Raw genomic sequence first — 25000 nt, 5'->3', positions numbered from 1 at the left:
CACAACTCTGGGCCACTCACTACAACAATAGAAACCAAAACCAACAGGAAAAAAATTAACATTATTTAAATGTTAACATTAAGCACTTGTTGATGTTAGCATTAAAATAACTATTTTAAATCACTCTAATTTACTGAAGGATTTGCAAGTGGGGGAGTTCTGCAAAGAAGTAGGGGATTGTTAAGTAATTCTCAGTTTTGAAGAAGAAGCGAGATGAGGCTCTAATCCAAATCCATTTAGCTATTTCAAAAAAGGAGCGACTGAATAAGCATTACATTTAGTACCAAATGAGATAAGCCATGACTTGTTGGGTCATTGTTCCAGAGATGTTTCCTTATGAGTGATCACAAGTTGGCAAAAAATCAGTTGGAGCAGAAGCAACTTCTGACTTCATGTTGCTTCCCTGCTGAGTTTCCTTCCTTCCTTCCTTCCTTCCTTCCTTCCTTCCTTCCTTCCTTCCTTCCTTCCTTCCTCTTTCCCTTTCCCTTTCCCCTTCCCTTTCCCAGCAGGCAGCTATGTGGCTTGCATCCATGTTGGCATGGGTAGAAGGGAGTGCACAAATGGCTAGCAAGCTGTGTCCGCACAGAGTGTCTGCACTATTTCTTCATTGATTTTCACCATCAGTGTCTGGGAAGCTGTCAGTTGAAAATGAGGGAAATCATATGACTGTGGCTGACTGCAGTAGTGCTGAACAGCAACAGTGGAGCAGTGCTGAAGCAGCCAAAAAAAAATCCTCAAATTTTATTCCCTTTAGAGTAATGGGCCTCAGCATTCTTTAAATTAGCCCATTCGAGGTATGTTTGTTGACAAGGTTTTACCCTATGATGCAGCGTTTCGCCTAAGTACAAAACATGAGAATTTTAGTAGTATACTGAATTTTAGTAGTATTCTTTCCACACAGAATATACAGGCTTGTACATGAACCTTGTGGAGAGCCCCAATGAAGCCTCCTCAACTGACCTGCGGAAATGCCTATCGCTTTGCTGAAACAAAGGGAATGGCAGCCCACAAAGAAAACTCACCCTGCTTCCCATTCTGGCCTGTCCCCAAGGACCCCCCTCGCTTCAGGGAGGAACAGAACTTACCTATCAAATATTAGCAAAGCCAGCCAGCCCTACCTTGCCAGTAGGCATCCTGGTCACTCCCCTGTTCTTCCCTCAGCGGCCACTGCCATTAGGACATTTCAAATTTCAGCCTTGGTTTCCAAAGCAATTAATGGTCATTCACCCATTGGGCCTTGCCACCAGCTGTTTGGGTGCAAGGGTCAGGTGGAGGCAGAAAAGCAGGCCAGGATGTATCTCCCCAACTTTCCTTGTGCCATACAACCTATGGGTTGCGTGAAGTGTAGTCCGAAGGCACGGTGGCACTGAAGCAGCCACAATTTTGCCAAACTCCAATTCCACAGGAGTTATGGCTCCCAGATTTTGGATGCATTCTGTAAGTTAGCCCCTTTGAGGTAGATTGATTTAAAAATTATTAGTACTTGGTGCTTCGTTATGCCCAGTTGAAGGTTACAAATTATCAAACAGATACGAGAGTTTTACTAGTATATCCATAGATGGTACATTGTTACGGTATTATTAGGCCTCAACATGACAATAGCTGTTGATACCAAGCAGGATCTCAAAGGAAGAGTTGCTGTGTGATAGCTTCAGATTTGGTTTGGTTGTTGTTGTTTTTTTAATAGCATCTTTTAAATCAAGAAAAAACCTCAGCTCTGTCTACCACGTTTAGGAATCTTTATATTTTTGTCTACCTGTGAGTGCCAAGGCAACAGCCCTCTGCCCTCAAAGATATTCCGATGCAGTCTCTTTGCGAGATCATGTCATAAAAATGCTAATGGTTGGTCTAATCATGCAGTCCATGGAATTTGTCCAAGAAGCAAAATAAAATTTTGAATTCAGTCACAGATCAAAGTTTCCAATTGTACGCATAGCATATCATTTAAAAAATACTATATCCTTGGAAAGAAAAACTCAAACACAGAGAAGGAGTTGCAAAGTAGGTCAAAAGCAAATGCTTTGTTCATTTGCTGTGGACAGCTGCAGTGAGTAATATGTTATTCCTTATTTATTAAATTAATTTATATCCCACCTTTATTTTGTATAACTGAAGGTGATAGTGAATATAATGCTCCCACTGGCTTTGCTTTTCTTTTTTCTTTTTGCCTCTCACTAGTGATAAAATTTCACATCCTAAAGGTTTTCACCCATTGCAGATATAATTGATTTGCACAATGTTGTTTTTGTGGATTAGGGCATTAGTGCTTAAATTTGCAGGGGTAAAATAGATTAGCAAACTGAAGGGGAAAAAATCCCCAAAGGAGAGCATAGCAAACTACTTGTACCATCAAGAAGCAACCTAAGAACAATTGGTATTGTTATTTTCTTCATTAATATCCAAGACTTTAAGTCTAAGAGCTATCGCCAGAGCTAAGAGCTATTAAGACACATGAATATTGTTTAAGCCCCAGTACCGGTACTTATTAAGCAAATGATACAGTATATACTCCACTTACATTGCTTATGAACCCAGTTTTTAATGGTGTGAATATTTTTTGTTCTTATGTGTCTCTCAAATAGGATATACATTGTGAACCCAAAAGAAGTATCTTAAGCATCCCTAAAATAAATAATACTTTTAAAACAAATAATAAACATTATATACAAACTTTTAAGTTTAAGCTGAATGTTTAAAAAAATTGTACAGCTTAAGACTAAATGTTGCTTAGAGAGTTGCCTTTTTACCACAACTTGAAAATAAAGTATGCATGATTGTGTGATGTGCAGCTCAAAGGAAGGACTTTACCCATATTTTTCAGGGGGGAAAAACTTGCAGTGAAATGTATTGTTTCAGGTTATTTGGGGGTTCCAGAATACCCAATTCGCACCTGTCTATGCACGGCTGAGTTATCTCTATGTAGCGGCAGGATACAATGCAGTGTTGATGGATGAAATATGCATTTGAGATAAGACAAAGGTCTCATAATCCACATTTTTGGCATACCACACATTATTTACACTGAGTGAAGGGAATATCTTCTGCAGTGATAGAAGAAGATCATCAGTTCCCCTTCTTGCAGTCACCTGCGTCTCTAGGGGTGTTCAGAGAAGAGGGGGGAGGCAGGAAGGAATGCCAGCTTTCATTAGCAAAAAGCCACGAACACATTAGATTGCATCCACCATGTGCAATGGATTGTGAAATTGGCTATTAATAACTATTTTGTTAAGTTTGAACCAAGTTGAGTTTGGCTAGCCGTAACAGGATCAAAATGGACTTTAAAAATGACATAGTTTATGAATGCTGTCACATTCATAATTACAAACGTGCGGTGCGAAGACAGCGAAGCTTGGACAGGTTTGTGTGTGTTCTTCAACTATACCCAATGAATATTTGGTTAATTTTCTGACTTCGGCTAAACTCTGGTGAGAGGTCGTGGCTGTGGCTGAGCCCTTCTTTGTATAGGAGTTTATCATCTTTGGTCTTGGCTGGGGTTGCATTATGCCAGACAGACCCAGTGCATAACCTGTGCATAACTGGCACACAACATGAAGCTGAGCAAAGAACCTCCTAGCCATGGTTGCCATTGGCTCTTTCAGCAGGAACCATGAGTCCAGGGGACTTCCCGCATGGTTCCTGCTCGGAGAGTTATGCCCTTTCCTAGATAGGGAGGCTCTCTGCTGAATCATTTATGTCCTGGTCATCTCCAGTATGGACTATTGCAAGAGGCTCTACATGAAGCTACCTTTGAAAAGCATCTGGAAGCTTCAGCTGGTACAAAATGTGGCCCCAATGGCAATTTTAGGCTCCCAAAGAAGAGTGTATCTAACACCTCTGTTCTGCGAGCTGCCAATTTTCTTCCTGGTCCAAGGTGTTGGTTGTTACCAGTGCTTTTTTTGTAAAAGAAAAAGGTGCCGGAACTCACACATGCCTTGCCTACCCTACAGTGTTCCATCCAAAAAAGGTGCCGGAACTCCGTTCTGAGCGTTCTATGAGAAAAAAAGCCCTGGTTGTTACTTATAAAGCCCTACCTGGCATGGGGCCAGGCTACCTAGAAAACCATTACATTGATCCGTCCTAACCGATCAAGCAGGGAAGGTATGCTGCAGATCCCATCACTGGGATCTCCTGACTGGGAGAGGAATTGCTCTTTCCTGTGGAATATCTTTCCTTCGGAGTTGAGGCAGGCCCCCATTCTCCTGGCCTTTTATAAAGGAGTTAAAATATGGCTCTGCAGCCTCACATAGGAAGCCCAGAGCAGCAGGCAGCTGTGGAATGGTTAGTCCCCTGAAAGCCCTCTCTTCACCTTTTAAATAATGTTAACCTCCGGCTTCCTCTTAAAAATTTGTTAACGTTTTTCATTTTTATATATACACGGTTTTATTTTAACATATTATTGTACACAGCCCAGAGTTCCTCTTTGAAGATGATGGAGGGCATAGAATTGTGAAAAATAAATAAATATTTCATTTAGTCCTAAAATTACTTGGATGCAGTCACCACTGTAGACAAACTGCTAACTAATTATAACAGAAAACTTACCCTAAGAACAATTGCTGGTTACAAGAGTAACAATCCCTATGCCAGGTTTCCCACTTCTTGTTTCGACTGTTCGGTTTAGCAATGACTGGAGAAGGATATTAAACTCAAAAGAAAGATTTTTAATTCGGGAAGAAAGGTGAGATACAAATTGACAATGATGACAACGACGATGATGAATGGAAGAGGAAGAGGTGGAAACAGAAGTGGAAGTAGCAGAGCACTTGAATGTTCCAGGAATGTGCTGGTTATGTCTGTAAATTCTTAAATAACACTTGACAAGGATGCCACACGACATCCTATTTTTTTTTGCCTGCCCAGCAATCTTGCCATCAGAAGAAGGTAGCCCTTTGTATAAATAGCTATATGTATATGGAGTATATGGAGTAATATAGCAAGATGTTCTTTGAAATAACCAAAAGCCTATTGTCTGCGGGTCATTCAGTTGTAATTCAGAGCAACCTTTCCAGAAGGCTCAGGGGTTTAAGCAGTGCTTTTTTTAAAAAAAAAAAAAGGTGCCGGAACTCAGAGGTGCTGTCACTGGGAGCGATGCCGGTGTCTTGCTACGGTGTTGACGCCCGTCCTTTGCACCCTCGCCCCTGTGGCTCAGAGCCACATGCCATGGGGATTCCCCTCCCCACAGCCGCCGTGGGGATTCCCCTCCCCGCTGAGCCCCCACCCGGAGCTGCTCCAAACCCCGACCCAGAGCTATGTTCCTCATGGTAGTGGTCTCTGGCGCCAAACAGCTGATGGCCTCCGGCACCGGCACTCGTTCACTTACTGCCCCATCACTTCCAAATGCAGTAAGTGAGTGAGCGAGCAAGTGGCATTTGGAAGCGTTTGGAAGCGATGGGGCAGTAAGTGAGTGAGTGAATGAGCAAATGGCGTTTCAAAGCGTCGAGGCAGTAAGTGAGTGTGTGAACTGCGTTACTGATCCCAGAGAAGCATTTGCATGTATGCAGGTATCCTTAGGGTGCCGTAGTTATGGATGAGAAATATTGGTTGCAAAGTTGGTATTTCTAGATGTAATACAGAAATTTTGGATTTTTTTTTCTTTGCATGTTGGCTTTTTTGAATTAGCTGTTTTAGATTCTAAAAGTTTAATTCCTAAAGAAGTAACCTTGTAAATAATTTTAATGTCCTCCTCTAGTGTAGGGTAGGCAACCTTGGATCCTTTATGACTCAAGGACTTAACTCCCAGAATTCCTGAGCCACCATGGCTCAGCTTGGAAACCTCTCTCTTTCACCTCAGCGTGGCTGGCTCAGGATTTCTGGGAGTTGAAGTCCACGAGTCATAAAAAAGAGCCAAGATTTACCCCTCCAATAGGCTTTCGAAAGCCAATAGAGGGAGCTTTTTTTTTTGTAAAAAAAAAAGGTGCCGGAATGCCGTTCTGAGCATTCTATGAGAAAAAAAGCCCTGGGTTTAAGAATGTAGAGTAATGGATCACTGGAAAAAGGAAAAGGTGAATGCTCTAATAAAGGTCCACATACCAGTGATGGGATTCAGCAAGTTCGCACCACTTCAGCAGAACTGGTAGCTAATTTTTTGTTGCCCAGGCCCAGAATGGACTTCTGGAAGCGGCATCCACACAGTGAACGGGTTGAATCCCACCACTGTCCACAGCTGTTTTCCTTACAACCTCAAAATTGTTGGTAGTCTACAGTATAAGAACAACTTCAAGGAGCAAAGAATGAGCAAGTTTCCCCCTTGTTATACAAATACTACAGCTATAGATAGTCCTCAACTTATGATCACCATTGGGACCAGAATTTCTGTTGCTAAGCAAGATAGTTAAGTGAATAGCAATTTGCAGTCTTTTTTTTCTTGCCATGGTTGTTAAGCAAATTGCTGCATGTTGTTGTCATGCAGTTGTTAAGTGAATCTGGCTTCCCCCCATTGACTTTGCTTGTCAGAAGCCCGGAGGGAAGATTGCAAATGGCAATCACTTGACTCCCGCAGGACACTGCAACTGTCATAAATACATGTCGGTTGCCAAGTGCCCAAATTTTGGTCGCAAGACTGAGGGGATGCTGCGTCAGTCATAAGTGTGAGAGCCAGTTGTAAGTCACTTTTCTTTCCAGTGCTATGGTAACTCTGGACAGTCACAAAATGAATGGTTGCAGCTGAGGACTACCTGTACTGCAATATATCACTTTTTTTAACCTGCTGTCCTTTTATTTTAATTGGAAGCCCGTATATAGCTATTTTCCTCCATGGGAAGAATTCCAAAATTAAAACGTGGAAGAAAAATGATTTGCTGTAATGTTTCATTTAACTTTTTTTTAAAAAAAGAACCAAAAATGTGCATTCCGTAGAATAAGTTGAAATTAAATGGTTCTCAGGTCTGAAAGTTTGAACCTTATTTACTTATTTGATTTCTATAGCCGCCCATCTGGGTGGCTCACAACTCAAAGCACCACAGAATTCATTACTATCACACAATGTCCTTCGATGCAGAATTATCTCATCCCTGCTCATCTCTCCTTGGCTACGTTTGTGTGACCCGCTTATTGATAGTTCACTGAATCACGATTTAGTGAACTAACTGAATTTTCTGGGTTTACACCACAGACTGAGCCATAAATTAACCACATGGGCTTGGTTAACACAAAACATGAAGTCAAAATGTGGTTGGCTACTCTGTGTCTTATTGTGTTTATTAACGTAATCATTTACATGGCTCAAACCACAATAGATGGTTCCTTCCTGAGGTTCTTTCCTGCAGCTCATAGTAAATGAGGAAGGAGGCTCTTTTCCTAGGAGACATTGACAACCGGCTTGCCAAGTTCAGTTGGTGTCTGGATTGTGATATTCACTCCTTATCAACTTAGTTTCCAGGGAGGGCATGATACAGAGTGTTATCGTGAGTTCTGTAGTTCTGATTTACTTCTTGACTTGCAAGTTTTCTTGAAGAAGTTATAATTCAGTTAAATTCTTCATCAGCACGGAGGATTATTTTTTTTACACAAAAATGTATTAAATCACCTTTTTCATCAACAAAGGCAATCTCAATGTGGTGTACCTTAAATTACAATAATATTACAATTAGCAAAAAAAAACAACCAAAAAGATTTACAATCAATTGAGATGAAAATAATTAGAGAATGATGTAGTGTTACCACTGTGAGGTTCAGTGAGCATGTGAATATTCTTCCATTTCAGCAGGTTCCGGATGACAAGGTGTAATTACTCATCTTAGCAGAGACCAAGGGGTTCCATCTTGACTCCTGCTGGTTTATGAAAGCTAGAAGGCCCTTAAAGAAGACAGCATAGAAATGTGATGATATTCTCTCCCCTTGTTTCTTTTTTCATATGTTTATGGCCTTCTTTTCCGTATAATATTCCTAATATATTATGTTTTGCTATTTGCGAGCATTCAGTTTTTACCTTCAAAGTACAGCAAATGTAAAACTGATGAGTAAATAAATAAACCTTTATTGTCAAAGTACAACATGTGTACATTGAGATTAGCTGAGCCTCCCCCCGTGCTCTCTCCCCCCAACACACAGTGACAACAAACCCTCCATCCCACCACACCATGTGAACCAACTACACCACACACCGGTCTCCCAAGTCAATTCTGCATAAGTTCACAGAGATTATGTCCCATTTAAAAGCCTAACAGCCCACGGATAAAAGCTATTTTTCAGCCTGTTGGTACGGCTGGCTATACTCCTATATCTCCTACCGGATGGTAGGAGAGTAAAGAGATACTGTCCAGGGTGTGAGTCATCCCTGAGAATCTTCCTCACTCTTCCAAGGCAACGAGCCCTGGCGATGTCATCCAGTGGTGTCAGGGAACAGCCCACAATGTCTTGTGCTGTGCTCACTACCCTCTGTAATACTTTCCTGTCCGCGGCTGTCAGACCAGCATACCAAACCACAATACCATACGAGAGGACGCTCTCTATAGTAGACCGGTAAAAGAGGGTCATTAGCTGTTGTTCTACCCTGTTCTTCCGCAAGACCCTAAGAAAGTGAAGCCTCTGTTGGGCCTTTCTAGCCACCTGGGTTGTATTAACTTTCCAGGTCAGATCTTCACAGAGGTAGACTCCCAGAAATTTAAGAAATTTAAAGGAAATTTAAATTTAAATCTAATGGCCAATAATGTAAATAGGGAAGGATGCTGGAACAAATCATTTAGCTTTTAAAAATTAGACGTGCTAGCCACCAGATATGTTCTCAGGGAAGGGATACAGGGAAACTTCAGTTTCCATCATTGAGCCAGAAGGCCTTCTCTAGTCTGGAACCCCAGACACCTGGGGGATGTGATTTCCAAAATTTCCAGCCAATATAATGGAAATTATTATTTCCAAGCCAATATAATAAGCTAATATAATGGAAATTATCCCATGTACTGGAAATATAATGGAAATATTTGAGGGGTTGCTGCAAAGAAGAGAGGGTCAACCTATTTTCCAAAGCACCAGAAGGCAAGACAAGAAGCAATGGATGAAAACTAACCAAGGAGAGAAGCAATCTAGAACTAAGGAGAAATTACCTGAAAGTTAGAACAATTAACGAGTGGAATGGCTTGCCTTCAGAAATTGTGGGTGCTCCAACACTGGAGGCTTTTAAGAAAACTGGACAACCACTTGTCTGGAATGGTATAGGGTCTCCTGTTTGAGCAGGGAGTTGGACTAGATGACCTCCAAAGTCCCTTCCATCTGTGTTATTCTGTAAATTGTCAAACTGGGGAAGGATAGTTAAAGCCTTTTCTCTTAGCAATAACTAGTCAGCCTTCCTCCTCCTCCTCCTATTTTGTCTCTTTTATTATACAGGAAGTCCTTGACTTATAACCACAATTGGGCCCAAAATTTCCATTGCTAAGTCATAAGTGTGAAAAACGGTCAGATTCACTTAACAACCTTTTTCAGTGCTGTTGTATCTTCAAATGGTCACTAAATAAATGGTTGTAAATCGAGGACTACCTATACTATTACTACTACTACTACATCTCTTGCTCTGCAACTAGTAGGTGTGAAGTTAGCATTCACTCATGATTTGCAAATATATAAACAATATATAAACATTGCTGGAAAAGCTGTAAAGGAACTAATGTTAGAAGAGAAGCTTTAATTTAATCAGATAGCAATTCTCCCAGCAACTTGCATAGCATGAAGCTGATGGTAGACCATCACACATAGGATGAAACACAATGAAAACTCCTCACTTTCTTATTGTGGAATGTTGCAACACAAGCATGCAAGGGTGAAGCTGAGGCAATGATGACATGATGCATGCTTTATCATTCTAGTGTCATCATCCAAATTTCAGAAATTCTCAAAATCTCAGTAGTGTCACTGATTTTTTGTGATCTCATCTGGGATTGCAACATGGTTTTTGGATATGAGAGCCCTTGTTGGCATGATAGTGTGCTCAGGACCCAAAAAGCTTGTCAGATTCAACTGAGTGGATGCCCAATTTTTGCAGATTTGGTGCTCAATATACTTCACACTTACCTTCGTTATCTGTCTACTGACATCTATGAGCTGTTTTTTTTTCATTATAGCTGAATGCGGGCAAAACTGAAATGGCTTGCAGGTTTTGTTATGCAGAGATAATGTTGATGGGAGTGTATTCCCAAACACAGTCCTATTGTTAGGGAGGAAATGGTGAAAAACTTTCTATTGTGTTATTAAAGCTGTTGTTTGCATTGAAAGGAAATCTCACCAGCACCAAAGACAATATCTCGCCTAGCTTACCCCTCAACTACATGATTTTCTGCAGTTTTGAATGATGAGGCCATAGAGACAGCATGAACAACTATCTCTATTCTTCCGTATTTTGAAAATAAAAAAACTATAAGGAACTATTTCTAAAGAAATTGTGCTTTTTAAATCAATTGTCATAATTTTATTCCTTAACGAGTTTTATATGCTTTCCTTTGTATACTGTTGATCATTCATCTTAGATGAATAGAGCTTTTCCCCATTATATACTCAAATTAGAAAAAAATATTTTGATAAATTGGATAGAGATACATATATACAAGCATTTCTTTCCAGTTCTTGCAATAATGCTCAAGTATCAAAAGTAAAACATTAATTTTATTCTGTAGAATTGTAACTGAAAAGTGCTATCCTTGATTAAAGTTTGAAAAGCAGTCCTAGTTTCTCTTTAAAAGTAAACCACATTAAGTTCAGTGAGACTTCATCTTAACTGTTTGTGAACAGTTAAGAAATTTTCAAGTATAACTAAGTCTATAACAAGCATCTTTTCTAGTTTTCCCTTTTCCCCCCTCAGTCTTTGCTTTCTTGTTCAGTTGCTTGTTTTAGTTTATCGGCTGCATGTTTTATTCTGTGAATTGCCACATACTCAGTACTACAACTGTTTCCAAGATTTCTAATAAAGCGCTAGTTTATCTACATTACAATGAATCAACCAGAGCACACTTTTTAAATCTCATTTATTTTCACAAAAGAAAATTGAGCACCTGGTCAATGTTCTCACATTGCAATTAGTACCTGAACAAATAAACACTCTTTTTTAGAAGTTTAATGCATGCAACCTTCTGCTGCTTCAAATGGTGTTGAATCAATGAATAAAACAAGATCTTGCTTGTTAGGGAAGGTACAGGTAGCTCTGGAGATCAGATACTTTAAAAAGACATGCCTTGAGGATATATTTTTGTCTGGTTTCATCTCACACCTGATGTCTGCTTTTTCAGATTCTGATATTTTTTTTCAGGGTGTTGATTTGTAATAGGCAGAGGGGCTGCAAGCAATATGTTGCCTTTTTGCTGTTATGCTGTTTTTAGTAATTATAAATATCACTTGGGGCAATTTTGCATCACTATTGAAAATGTGTGGCATAGGCATACTATGTTAGCAAAGTAGATTCAATCAAGCTTGCAATTTGACGCACAGACAGCAGAAGCCCACATCAAAGGAATACCTTATTGTTTCTGATTTTTTCACACTTAAAAAAACTTTTCTCCCTTTTAGCTCAATCTCTTTTTTAATCAGCACACTGTCTGATTTTTGTTAGAAAATCCCCCCCTCTAACTTGTATCTTTAGTAGGAACATAATCTATAGGCATTCATTCTTTTCAGAGTATATTCAAATGGACTTCCTGTTATCTCTCATCATTGGTCATGTTGACAATGATGATGAAAACTGTGTCTAGAGGATGTGTTAACAATGATATGTTTAACAATGTCTGGAGGAGCCCCTATCACCATCCCTGAACTAACAGATCTCTCACTCAAATTTGATATTTTCCCCATATGATAAGAAAATAGATACATATTTGAAGAAGTTATTAGTGATTTTTTTTTGCTGTGGCACAATAGATCTTCTGAGGAGTGCAGTAATAGATGGAAAATCTAATGTGACAATCTGCTATTGGAAGCAACTGGAATGCTAAGTATTATTAGTCCATCCTCAGAGCCCGTCCTCCTAGATCCGTGGTGGCAAACCTATGGCACGTGTGCCACAGGAGACACGCAGAGCCTTCTCTGTGGGCACGTGCGCTGTCGCCCAAGTCCTAGGCCTTCAGCTGGGTTTTTTTAAAACCTTTTCGCTTTAGGCCTTTGCCGCCATGTGGGGGGAAAAAAGGTTCAATCAATCAATTTCAATTCCTTGCGGGGGGAAAAAAAGATCTCGCAAAGTTGGAATTGATTGATTGAGCTTTTTAGTCCCACCCAGTCTGCCATTACTACCGCAGCCATGCCCACCCAATGAGCCATGCCCTCCCAACTGGCCACACCCACCCAATTGCCCCCCCAATGGGCCACACCCACCTGGCACCCAACGATACATAAGTGGGTTTTGGGTTGCAGTTTGGGCACTCAGTCTCTAAAAGGTTCGCCATCACTGTCCTAGATGGAGAATTAACCTAAGCAGTAGACTTCATTGTTCCTAGGGTTTATTCCCTGCTAACTAGAGAATCTTACCTCTTAATTAAAAATGGTTAATTAGTAAAAATAGTTTCATTTAACTGTTATAAAGCTAAGTCAAACTCCCAGCATTCTCTTTATTGTCCTCCAATATCATGAAATTCATGCCACCAAAATTTAGGGGGAAATATATTAGTGCAGTTTTTATTTTAGTTTGAAGTAAAATAAACATGACATGGTAAACATGGGGAAAAAACATACCCATTAACACACTACCATATTCACTGAAATGGCTTGAAATTATGATGTCAATTTTACCACTGAATGTTGGTGATATGATTTAGGGAAGGATGTTCTACAAAAGGGGTTACAGGTAGGCCGTTTCACATCCCTACCAGTCTAACCTTTGTTCTGAATGAAACAATAGGGGTGGTATATCATTCAGTAAATTGTACCATTTGTATGAACAGTGTTGCAGAGAACCTCAGAAAGTCAGGTTCAAATTGCCCCCCCCCCCCAGACCTTTGGATAACCTGGAACTAGTAATTTATCTTTCATTTTAACTTACCTGCAAAAAATAAAATGAATGGAGAGGAAAAGTTTGCAAGCATTACCTTGACTTGGAAGAAATGTGGTGTGTAAAATAAAAGATAAATAAATAAGGTTGTGTTTATTTAGTGTCTTCCACTTCTCATTGAGAAATAAAGAACAGTTGGTTCATTCTTTACTTTTGATCTAAAGTGTGACCCCTCATATTACTGGGAGGAGCTGAAATGGGAAAAGGAGAAGAGAAAGCTTATGAACGAGCAAAAGTTTGTTTGATCATGTTGTTATTTGTACAGAATGTTTGTTTTATTATGAATTGCCTAGGAATTATTGCAGCTTGGGGTATATGATAGACTGCAAATATAACCAGTGACGAATAAATGAATGATCAAAAACTAAGCAAGACTGATGGATGATGCTTTGAAGGGACTTTCACAGTAAAGCTATGTAAGCTATGAGTCTTATCATGACACTGATCCTCGACTCATGCCTGCTCAGTCTATAAAGTCAGATACCTTCAGCCTGTTAAAGCATGAAGAGCCTCCAATGGACTCCAGTCTTTTATTTATTGAGGCCTCAATGGGTGAGTCAAGAGCAATATTATGGGAAAACAAGTTTAATATGATATGAATAACTTTAAAACAAGAAATGTGACAAAAGAATTGTTTAGAGGTTGACATAATACATGAAGTAGGAGTTGTAATAGTAGGGTGTCTTGGAAGGAAATGGAGATCAAGGAGCTTTCAGAATAATGTGATCCTTTAGATCCAAGACAAATTACTGGATTCACTTCTGGATAGGTTTAAAAATATGTAGTGTTTGCTAAAGGATCAGTCGTGAGATGTATGAGGGGCTATAACTCAAAGGCTGAGTAGATTATTTAGAAGCTGAAAATCAAGTTCAATTTTTGGCCTCTGTAGGCAAAGACGGAAAAAAAAATGCTGAGACTTCGGAGACCCTGCCATTTAATAATGCTAACTGGATAAGATGGACTCATTGTATGACTCATTCATGCTGATCAGCAAAGATGTTTTTTTTAGAAGTAAAGCTGTTTTTAAGAGCTTTGTTTATAACATATTTTCATAGATCTAGGGTAGACCCCTCTTTTCTGCTTGATCCTTCACCAGTATGAGCCACTCTTGACAATCTCCTCCTTCCTCTCCCAATGCACTGCAAATCCATCCTTCCTTTGTGGTTTCCAGCTCTCATTCAAAACTGCTACTGTTCCACTCTGTAGGGCGTTTCCAGTGCTTTGTTTCATTTAATAGCAGCCCCAGTTTGGATTAGACTTGTCTCCAGCAGTTGTGGGTGCTCCATCACTGGAGAGTTTTAAGAAGAAATTGGACAGCCATTTGTCTGAAATGGTACAGGGTCTCCTGTTTGAGCAGGGGGTTGGATTAGAAGACCTCCAAGGTCCCTTCCAACTCTGTTATTCTGCTAAGGGCCAGTAACTCTCCCACGCAGCCATTTCATCCTGGGTTGTGCAGACTACTATGTTCTCTGCAATGTTTTAAATCTTGCAATTGAATCAGCAATGGCTCACATCCTCAGTCCTGGAGATCTGTGCTCCAGTTAGCCCTGATAAACCCCAGGGGGAAAACTTTTTCACTTTCTATGGAATTTGGGGCGAAGCGTGGTTTCCTTGCTCTCCTACTCCCTGATCACTGTTCTGTGTGTTTTCTTTCTCTTTCCTATCTTTAAAAAAGACATTTCAGCTGCAACCCAGGAAGGCTGCCGCTTTGCTTCTGTGGAGGTGATATACCAGTTGTCCTCGCTAGAAAGCTCCCAGGGACTTAAAGAGGAATTCCTGTCGCATTGGAGCCAAGTGATGCTAGGGGTGGGGTGAGGTGGGAGAAACAATAGAAAGGGACTGCATTAGGGAGTATCAAAGGAGATTGCTAAGACATTTCTATGGGCAAAATCACAGGGAATAAAAGGAAAAGCACAAAGACTAGTGAAAATCTCTAAAAGAAAAGGGCAGGTACTGGTGTACTGTACAAAGCTGCACAGGTGCTAGCCAACAAGGTTTCCCTACATGGATAGGTAGGCAAGAAGCAGAGAAACAACACATCCAATGCTCGGTGGCAATAGTCCCTACCGAACACCAGCCCAGTCCCATTGCTATCTCGCTGGAATCTGGCTGGAAATACACTTTCTTGCAAGGAAGAGTGAATGCAACCTAACAAAGTCACAAAGTTGGGGGGGAAGCTTCTGGGAAGCTGTCAAAATGGCCACTCACCCCCTTAACTTTTGTGCAATGCACTCTGCATGGGGCTACCTCTGAGTCCACGTGGATGCCTCAGCTGTAGTCCAGCTGCAGCAACACAAGCAGTCATGGGTATGTCTCAGTAGGCCCATGCGGCACCACTGCTCCACAAGCAGCTTGTGTTGCCTTTTGGCTTCCAGTAGGATTCAAAGTGCTTGTTACAGTCATGGCATAGGTAGGACCTGGTTCCACAGAACTGCCTGTCTCCAATTGCCCGTCTGTATGATCGGAGAAAGAAGGTAGGCTCCAGGACTTTTTGAATAAATAATGATGTCTTTGGCACCCACAAAACATAGTTTCTCTGCTGAGATGCTTGTCCTCTGGGACAGGATCCGGCCCAGAGATTCATATGACTCCCACCCAGATGATGTTCAAGGAGCCTCTAGAAACCTGGCTCTTCCACCAGGCCTTGGATCATGATGGGTGCTAAGCAGTGGTGGGATTCAAATATGTGAACAACTAGTTCTCTGTGTGGATGCCACTTCCGGAAGTCCATTCTGGGTCTGGACAACAAAAATTAGCTCCCGGTTCTGCGGAAGTGGTATGAAACGGCTGAATCCCACCATTGGTGCTAAGTTAAGTGTACAAATCCACTAGATTGATTAAGGGTATGTATGGTTTGTGATTTTTATTTTTCTCTTGTTCTTGTTTTTACAATGTTCGGTCCTAGCTTTGGCATTTTTCCACGTTTTTGTGGACTTTGACAATGAAGGCTATCCAATGTGCAAATAACACAAAACTCGATAGGATTTTATAATTTTACGTTTTAAAATCTGTATTGCATATACGGATTGGGTATAGATTCCTTTTTGAAATAAAATCCCTAGAATGGTGTTCAGCTTAGAAATTAGAGATCTCGGCTAACGTATTAAGCTTTAAAGCCTATGTAAGCCTATGTAAGAAAATTAATTGTATTATTATTCCAATATTTACAATGTGCAGCAAATACGTACCTTTCAGAGTTCTGTAAAATGAATCTTGGATCTTTTAAAAAAAATGAAAACGTTCAGGATTTCACCTGTGAGAATTGTTCCACCTTTTGCTGCGTACCTCTCTTCCTTATAAGGCAAACCAGGAAGTAAAAGGACTGTGCTAAGTTCTATAACCATGCTGCTTGCCTTTCTATCAACCTACCTGCCTGGGTACCAGGGTTTTGTTTTGTTTTCTTTTGTTTACAACCTTTACATGTAGCCTTCTGTTACATTCTTCGAAAACCTCCTTAGCTTGAAAACCTTCAGCTGTACATTAGCGGCTTCCGAGCTTTTCTTTTTACTGAGCTTAATTAATGTTTGATATATTTTGTGCCTGCAGCCAGAACTGAAAGCGAATGGGGGTTGAATTGCTCTGCCTTTTTTTCCTATTTCTACAAAGGAATAAAAATGTACAAGGTAAGGCTCATTTTATACATGGAATACAAACTTAAGAGTGTTTATTTTTTTGGTGTGAGTTTGTGTGATTTTGTGAATTCTGGATCTGACCTCTATAATTATAATATACCTTGAAGAAATATAGCAAAAAAAAAAAGTTTTTTCAAGGACTTTTGTCTGACTTCGTGAAGAATGATTCCCTGTCAGGTGGACAGACCAGGTCACGGATTAATATAAAATAATATTCACAGCTGCTTTATCCTAATTATCCTCTTGAATAAAGCAGGACACTGACTCCAGTTAAAACTATTGCTCCACAAGGTTTATTTCTTATTGAAATTTTAATGAGCGTTTCCATCTCTTTTGTAAATAGCTAAGGGTTTTTCAAACAAACAAGTAAAAATGGATTCTCTGACAAACCATCTTCAAGGAAATCAGAATGCTGCCCAGAACGTTATGTACCTGACATAATTAAAGTATGAGCTAATCTAATACATTTCCTTGATTTGCCGTGTAGGAAATTGTGATTCAGGGAGTGCCATGAACTGTGAAGATTGTTTGCTCTCTGGACCAAGCTGCCACTGGTGTTTCCAAGAGGTAAATTATTTCAAACACACAAAAATAATGACTTGATGTAATTACAAATTATGTTTGTATAATATACTATTCATATACTAATAATATACTATTCATATTCTGAATTCTCTGCTCCAAACCACATTCTTCAGAAGAAAAGTAATTCAAAGAGTGGTTCTTTAGCATCACCTTGAGAATCAGTTGAAATTAGCATATCCATTACTTTTTTTTTCTGTTTTAATCTCTAGGCCCTAACTCTGATTTCTAAGCAATCTTAGAAGCTTTTTGTACAACTTTCCATTTAACAAAAAATTTAATTCGTGACCTAGCAGCTGCTTAAGAAAAGCAACCCTGAATTCCATATTGATGTGCTTTAAGGATTATTAGCCAGGCTGATTAATCACATTCAAATACACTTTCCAAAGGATTGTTCATATGTATAATTAACCAGTTTGGGGCAAAGACGAATCTTATGGAAGAAATAGAGACAGTGTAAATGCAGAGGGTATAATAGGAGCAAAGCTAGTCTACAGAGAAGTTACATAGCAGCCAAAAAAGAGGTACTACCAAGGAACATCTTTCTTGGACAGATAATATTCTGAAACTTATCTTGCATCCATTAAAATATGCAACAAGGAATGAGAAGAAATAAATCTAATTACCTGGCCAGGGGGACACACATTGAAACAGTTGTCTCATTGAAAGATTTATTAACTGTAGCCTGGAAATTGTCTAATATTTTCAAATCTGTCTCTGCCAGTAAAGAGATTAGAAATTTCTGGCTCAGTTCAGCTGACCTAGTGATTCAAGCAGGAGCCAGTTCTCTTGAACCCAAATCATAGAGAACGGAATATGCTTCATGTAGCAAGACTGTAGCACCTCCTTTGCTTTGCAAGTGAAAACAGAACTCATGAGATAATATAATTATGGTGCCAGACACCAGCTTCTGGGTGTAATTGTGCATGCTCAAAACTGCAGAAAATTAGTAACTTTAGGTTGACTGTTTCTAAGTAACCATATGACTTAATGTATCTTTGTTGTGCTTACAGAAAGCAGTAAAACTTTTTCTTATATTCAGAAATTTTTCAAGTGAAGAAATCATGCTTGGTCCTGTTTCCACATTCCATTATTTGGCATTTGTTGCTGTTTTGGTAAATCCCAAACCTGCCCCTGTGAAAGAAACTAACAGCTGGTTATATAAAACTCTGCTTATACAGTTTGCTTTTGAGGGTGAGGGCAAAAAAAATTCAGGAACTTCAATGATGAGGGAATAAATTGGATGAATTATGATCACTGGAATTGTGGAGATGCTGCGAAGGTCATAAATGTGAGGACCAGTCATAAGTCACTTTTGTCCGAGCCGTCCTAACTTTAAATGGTTGTTAAACGAATGGCCATAAGTCAAAAACTACCTCTATGGCAAGATGACCTGGTGGTCTATATGGAGATCTGTTTTCTCTAGTGTGGCATTGCCAACAAAAGCAGCCTCAGAGAAGTCTCTCTTCCTGCACTCAGAACTTTTTGGCTGATGAGGTCCACAACTTACTTTCCCTGCCTGACCAGGTGGGACAGACTGATGTAATGAGACGAAGATAGTTCCATAAGTAAACTGGCCCCATGGCATATCTCATCTCTTAGCTCTAAATCAGGGGTCTTCAAACATGGTCCTTTTATGACTTGTGGACTTGAACTCCCAGAATTCTTTTTTTTTAATTGAAAAGTTTTACAATACATTTTATCTTTAACAATCCCCCCTCCCTCCACCCACCCCTACCTAACCCTCCCTATCCCTCCCCCCATTCCCCCCTCCCCCCCCCCCCGACTTCCCAGAGCTAAGTACAAGGTATAAAAACAAAGAACAATCATAAACATCCATATGCTAACAACAATAAACTATTAAGTCTATCGCACTCTAGCTCATATGAAATGACTACAAGCAATACTAATATTACATAAAAAAGGGGGGAAAAAAGAAAAGAAAACTTATTCAAATGCTAGGTGAAACTTTTTAGTCCCATATTTGTTCTGGATATAATCAATCCACTATGAACTCCCAGAATTCTTCAGCCAGAGTGCCTGGCTGAGGAAATCTCTGGGAGTTGAAGTCCACAAGTCATAAAAGAGCCAAGTTTGAAGACCCCTGATCTAAATAAATCCTTATTATTTTATTTTATTTTATTTTATTTTATTTTATTTTATTTTATTATTTTATTTTATTATTTTATTTTATTTTATTTTATTTTATTTTAATTTTATTTTATTTTATTTTATTTTATTTTATTTTTTTATTTTATTTTATTTTATTTTATTTTTTTATTTTATTTTATTTTATTTTATTTTTTTATTTTATTTTATTTTATTTTATTAACAGAATAGCAGAGTTGGAGAGGACCCTGGAGGTCTTCTAGTCCAATCCCCTGCCCAGGCAAGAAACCTTATACCATTTCAGTCCAATGGTTGTCCAATCTATCTTAAAAACAACCAGTGTTGGAGCACCCACAACTTCTGGAAGCAGGTTGTTCCACCGATTAATTGTTATGTCAGGAAATTTCTCCTTAGTTGTAGGTTGCTTCTCTCCTTGATTAGTTTCCATCCATTGCTTCTTCTTTTGCCTTTGGGTGCTTTGGAGAATAGCTTGGCTCCTTCTTCTTTGTGGCAACCCCTGAGTTATTGGAACACTGCTATCATGTCACCTCTTCTCCTTCTCTTTATTAAACTAAACATACCCAATTCCAGCAGCCATTCTTTATATGTTTTAGCCTCCAGTTGCCTAATCATCTTTGATGCTCTTCTCTGCACTCTTTCTAGAATCTCAACATCTTTCTTTCTTTCTTTCTTTCTTTCTTTCTTTCTTTCTTTCTTTCTTTCTTTCTTTCTTTCTTTCTTTCTTTCTTTTTCTTCCTTTTATATGCCACTCAACTCCACTTTCAAAACAACTCTCCTTAAAACCTATAATTCAGTTCTGATCAGCAAAAGCCCATTAAGGATTACCAGAAATAACAACATATCTATTTTAACCTTGATCAAAATAAACCAACCTTATATTCCTTCCTTTTACTTTTAATAATCTTAATCTATTGTCCTCTCAAATAAGGTGCTAGAACTTGATTTCTTTTCTCTTTTTTTTTCTTTGTTACTTCTTACAAAATTATTCAAAATTTTAACAAGCCTTTTTAAAACCCATGTAGGAAAATTATCCAGGTCACTCCCTTGGTTTGTTGTTTGTTTACACCTTTTAATTATTATGACATCAGCTGGTTTCTTTTGTATGTCCAGTGTGACATCTTTTTCCATGTCATTCTTGTAGCCTGTCATTTTTAAATCCAGTTTCAGATCAGTTTCAGTTTTGTCCAATAAAACCTGTATTTCTTCCATATCATCTTTTAAACAGTTTATAGAAGCACATAATCTTAAAATTAACCTCTGAGTTTAGTGTCCAAAACTATCTTTCAACATGTCTAATATTAAAAATATTTTGCTCTATTCTATATTAGTAAGCCAAATTTAAGCGCTTCTCCTTTAATTGTAATCTTCAGTTCCTTCTGGTTCCTCCTAGTCTCCAACCTTTACTCTCATCCTTTCATTTTTTTAAAAGAATTCAAAATAAAAGCATTTTCCCATAGGAAGAATTGTTATAATTAATTCCAAAGTCTTATTTCAAATCCACATGGACTCCTGGTCCATTTGTAGCTTTCTACAATTAAAGTTCTAATCACCCTGTTTATTCAAAAAAAAGTCCTTAAACTTGAATTTAAAATTTATTTTGCTAAGGATTGAGAGAAACTCTGATAGACCTGTAAAATTTGTCATTCCAAAGATTCTTAGTAGCTGAAAACCAGTTAATAAGTCATTTAGAGCTCTGATGGCACAATGATTAAAGTGCAGTGTTGCAGGCAAACTCTGCCCACAGCTTGGAGTTTGATTCTATCAGTTCAAGGCTGACTCAGCTCTCCATCCTTCCGAGGTTGATAAAATGAGGACCCAGATTGTTGAGGGCAATATGGAAATAATGCTTCTTCATTATAAACCACCCAGAGAGTGCTATAAAGCACTATGGGGCAGTATATAAGCCTAACTGCTATTGCTATTTCCAAAAGTGAAAAGGAAATATGTGAGCCAAGTGTTTTTTTGAAGGTGCTAACCATGGTTTCAGCAAAAATATGGCTCTTCTCTCATCTCTGAGAACTCGAAGCCTGCCAGAGACTGCTATCTTTCAATGTCTTTGCAAGGAACAATTGTTAGGAGCGATTGTGGGTAATCTCAAGTCCTCTCTTTGTCCAGAGAGGAATTATAAAGAGCTGCTGTACTTGCTGGCTCTTAATTCCACTGTTGTCTTTGGCTGTGCTTTTAGCAGAGGCTGTCCTCACTTCTCTATTTCTTCCCTCGAAGTCCAACAGTAGGTAATTTGGTCTGATGCCTTTTTGAAAGTCTGATTTCTAAAACTAAAGGGCAACTTCCATTTTGAATAAATTCAGAAACAATTTTGCTTTTATTATGAATAAGAGCAATGGCAATCTTGATTTAAAAGAAATCATGTTGACAAAGTAAGCTTGGTAAAGGTATATTTATATTCTATTCATATAATTATACACTGTGCCTTCTCACCGGAGCAACTGTGTTGTTTTTTTCTCTGATCCATAGCCAAGGCAGACCTTAATGCTATAAATGTAACTAAGCATGCTGGGATAGTTCTTCAGTTCCCCTTTTCAAGAAAGAAACCTAAGAATTTTGTGAGTCTGTCTCTCTGTGTGTGTTTGCCTTGGAGTCAATGTTAACTCGTGGCGACTGCCTGGACAAATCCCTGCAGTTTTCTTTACAAGGTTTTCAGAAATCATTTGCCCTTGCCTCTTTCCTAGGGCTGAGAAAGAGTGACTGGCCCAAGGTTACCCAGTTCGCTTTGTGCCTAAGGCAGGACTAGAACCCCATGCAGTGGTGGGATTCAGCCGGTTCGTACCACTTCGGCAGAACCGGTAGCTAATTTTTTGTTGCCCAGGCCCAGAATCGACTTCCAGAAGTGGCATCCACACAGAGAACCAATTGTTTACATATTTGAATCCCATCACTGACCCCATGGGATTAATGTGATTTTCTTAGGGCTTATCCTCACACTTTGCTAACTGCAGCTTAAAGATGCCTCATTAATTATTTTTAAAGGACATGACATGTTCTCCTGTCACTGGCTTTGTCTCTTCCGCAACCCACCGTGCAGATAATATACATTCAAATGTAGCTGTTCCAGTTTGGAAGTGGCAATTTCCCTCTTCTTCAAACACAGGTTCATGTGAATGACCTGGGATGGTTCCTTGACAGGAATGGAGATGGCATTTGAAGGGGTTGCAGGCATACTGTCTCTGTTCTGCTTGCTTGATATTGCCTCCCACTTTCATAGAGCTAGCCAGAGACCTTGGCATCCACAGCTGCACCTGGGGATTAAGGAAGAAGCACATTCAGCCTGAGAGATTTTGGGGTGGCTGAGAAAGGAATGAAACAGACAGGTGACAAAACAAACAAGAAACTGCAGGCAAGTCAGACAATAGCTTATCATTCTGAGAGACTCTTTCTTAATTAACTCAAAATAATTGGGGTTGGGAAATTCCTCGTCAAGTTTTCAAGATTCTGTATCTCCCTAGACTATCATCATCATTAAAACGTTGATTATATGCCATCAAGTTGGTGTTAACTGTTAGCAGCTCCATAGATAACCTTCCCAGGATAGCATTAAAAATCCTTCACTGAAGTTTGTGTAGTGCTTGTATCCTTGGTTTTAGTTCATTCCTCAGTAGGCATGCAAAGGCTTGCATTGTTTGCCTAGGAAAAACATTTTGCCTGCCCATGTTGTGATTGTGTAGCCTGAGGCACATTTCCACTGCTGAAACCTGTCCTCCATGGATCTTAAAATAGCTTACTTCCAAGAAAGCTCATAGATGGATGTCAGCCCTAATAGGAAAATATCAGAGAGGGGGGAACTAACCTTCATCTGTCCCCAAAAGGACATACGTACAAAACATCAAGGTTAGTGTTATCGCCATGTGTGCATGCTTTCAAAGGGAATCTGATTATCAATTGATATGAGCTGATAGTTGGACTACTTTTGGACATGAATTTAGTGTTCTTCCAGAACACTACATTTTTTTTGCTTGTACAAGAAAACTTGTACCAAACCAGACAGGGTCTAATAATAATCATGCCCTTCATCCACACAGCGATGTTGACAGACTCTGCTTACCAAAGAAAATAGGTGGATGTGGAATGTTTCCTCCCTAGTCCCAGTCCATTCAGATTAAGCGAGGAATTGGCAGATATTTCCCCACCTCCAGGAGATACCCAATGGGAGAATAAATAGAGCCAGGTAAATCCGCCAATCACTTTCCTTTACTTGTCCTGCATTCGGACTATGTAACCACTGCCAGGCCTGTTTCTCAGGCAAACTAGAATACAGCAATGAGGTGGTGCACAGTAAGCTGACATATTTCTGTGAGCGCAGGGACAAGGTATGGCCATATTAGAGCAGGTGTAAGTAACAGCCCTCAGATTTCAAATCAAGTGGAACTGTTAATCAGGAAGCCAGAATATTGTTCTTGTTCTTTTTATTGTAAGGTCATCGTAAGTTTTTACTGTACAAAGATTCCTGTGGAAAGGCATTGTTGCTTTTTAAAGGAAAAAAATTACATTATAGGGTTGATTCCATGGGTTTTCAGGAAAAGACAAGTGAGTGAGACGCTAGTTTCCTCCAGCTTATTTGTTGCATCATTTCTAAAAACTTACACAGATAAATACTTTGGACATTCTGTTCCATATTTCAAATATAGACCTAAATGATTTAAATATGGGAACACTAGCCAGGATTACCTGAAAAGACTCCAGAAACATATATGTTTTATGAGCTTTAATGCAAAATGTTAAAGTGGGGATATTATTTCTAAACTAGCTTACACTATTTCTATTTAGCCATTCTATGATAAATGGAGTATTTACCATTTTTGTCTAAACAAAATCGTCTTTATTAATGAAAGATACCCAACCAACAGTATGTTGGAATTTTCCACTGAATCATTCAAGAAATTGCCCTTGGATTCAAAGTGAACTTCTGTCCTGCAGTATAATTGATTTAACATATACTTTTCCAAAATGGTTTGAAATAATTCCATTATGTTGTTGGTAGAATATGGAAAAGAAATAAATTACTTTTAAGAAACACAGAAGCTTTCCATGCACCCTATTATGTAGCTTAATGTCTTTTAGAAGCCCCTGAATAGTCAAGAGGATATCCGATTTGATCTGTGGTCAGCCTAGCAAGGCACGCAGGCAGAAAGCATGACAAAATAGGTTAACTCTACTTTACAGTCCGTTCATTTTTTATCATTTTTATTTAAAAAAAATTCAACAAAATAAAAACAATACTTTTGAACTGAATAGAGAAAGAATAGGGAAAAGTAATAAGAAAGTGAAAAATGTTAATGTTGTAAGCCGCACAGTCACCTGTGTGTGAGTTTGATGAATAAATAAACAAGAGGTAAAAGAAGTAGAAAAGAAAAAATATGGGGGGGGGATGAAAAGGTAATGAAGAAGTGGCTTTCAATCTTCTTAACAGCAGTTTTATTTATATTTTATTCTTTCTCTCTGTCTGTGTTACTTCATAATTTTCTTTTTTCCACAAACTACCCTTTCTCAACATCAAATCCATAAATCCCATTTTTTTTTCTTTTTTCAAACTAATTCTACTTTATTATAAGGATACATTAACAGAATTTGGCAAGTCTGAAATTACATTTGTCCCCTTTCATCTTTATAACCCCAAAACTAGAATGTTTGCCATGCACGGACTTCTTTTCCAGACTCTGATCCTACCATTGCCTTGCCCCCC

The 25000-nt window shown here is 39.0% G+C and overlaps 1 protein-coding gene across 1 annotated transcript in view; it reads left to right on the top strand.

Moving 5' to 3' along the window:
- Positions 1-16409: 16409 nt before the first annotated feature.
- Positions 16410-25000, top strand: part of ITGB6 (integrin subunit beta 6) — a 47677-nt gene continuing 39086 nt past the window's right edge. Inside the window, exons 1-2 of the mRNA XM_081314460.1 lie at positions 16410-16581; positions 17078-17157. Coding sequence (XP_081170586.1) covers positions 16521-16581; positions 17078-17157 — 141 coding nt within the window. The 5' untranslated portion in view covers positions 16410-16520. The remainder of the gene's footprint in view (positions 16582-17077; positions 17158-25000) is intronic.

This window comes from Vipera berus, assembly GCF_964194415.1.
Source record: "Vipera berus genome assembly, chromosome: 1".
NCBI classification, from domain to species: domain Eukaryota; kingdom Metazoa; phylum Chordata; class Lepidosauria; order Squamata; family Viperidae; genus Vipera; species Vipera berus.
The sequence above is the reverse complement of the archived record's forward strand: the minus strand, read 5'-3'. Positions and strand labels throughout refer to the sequence as shown.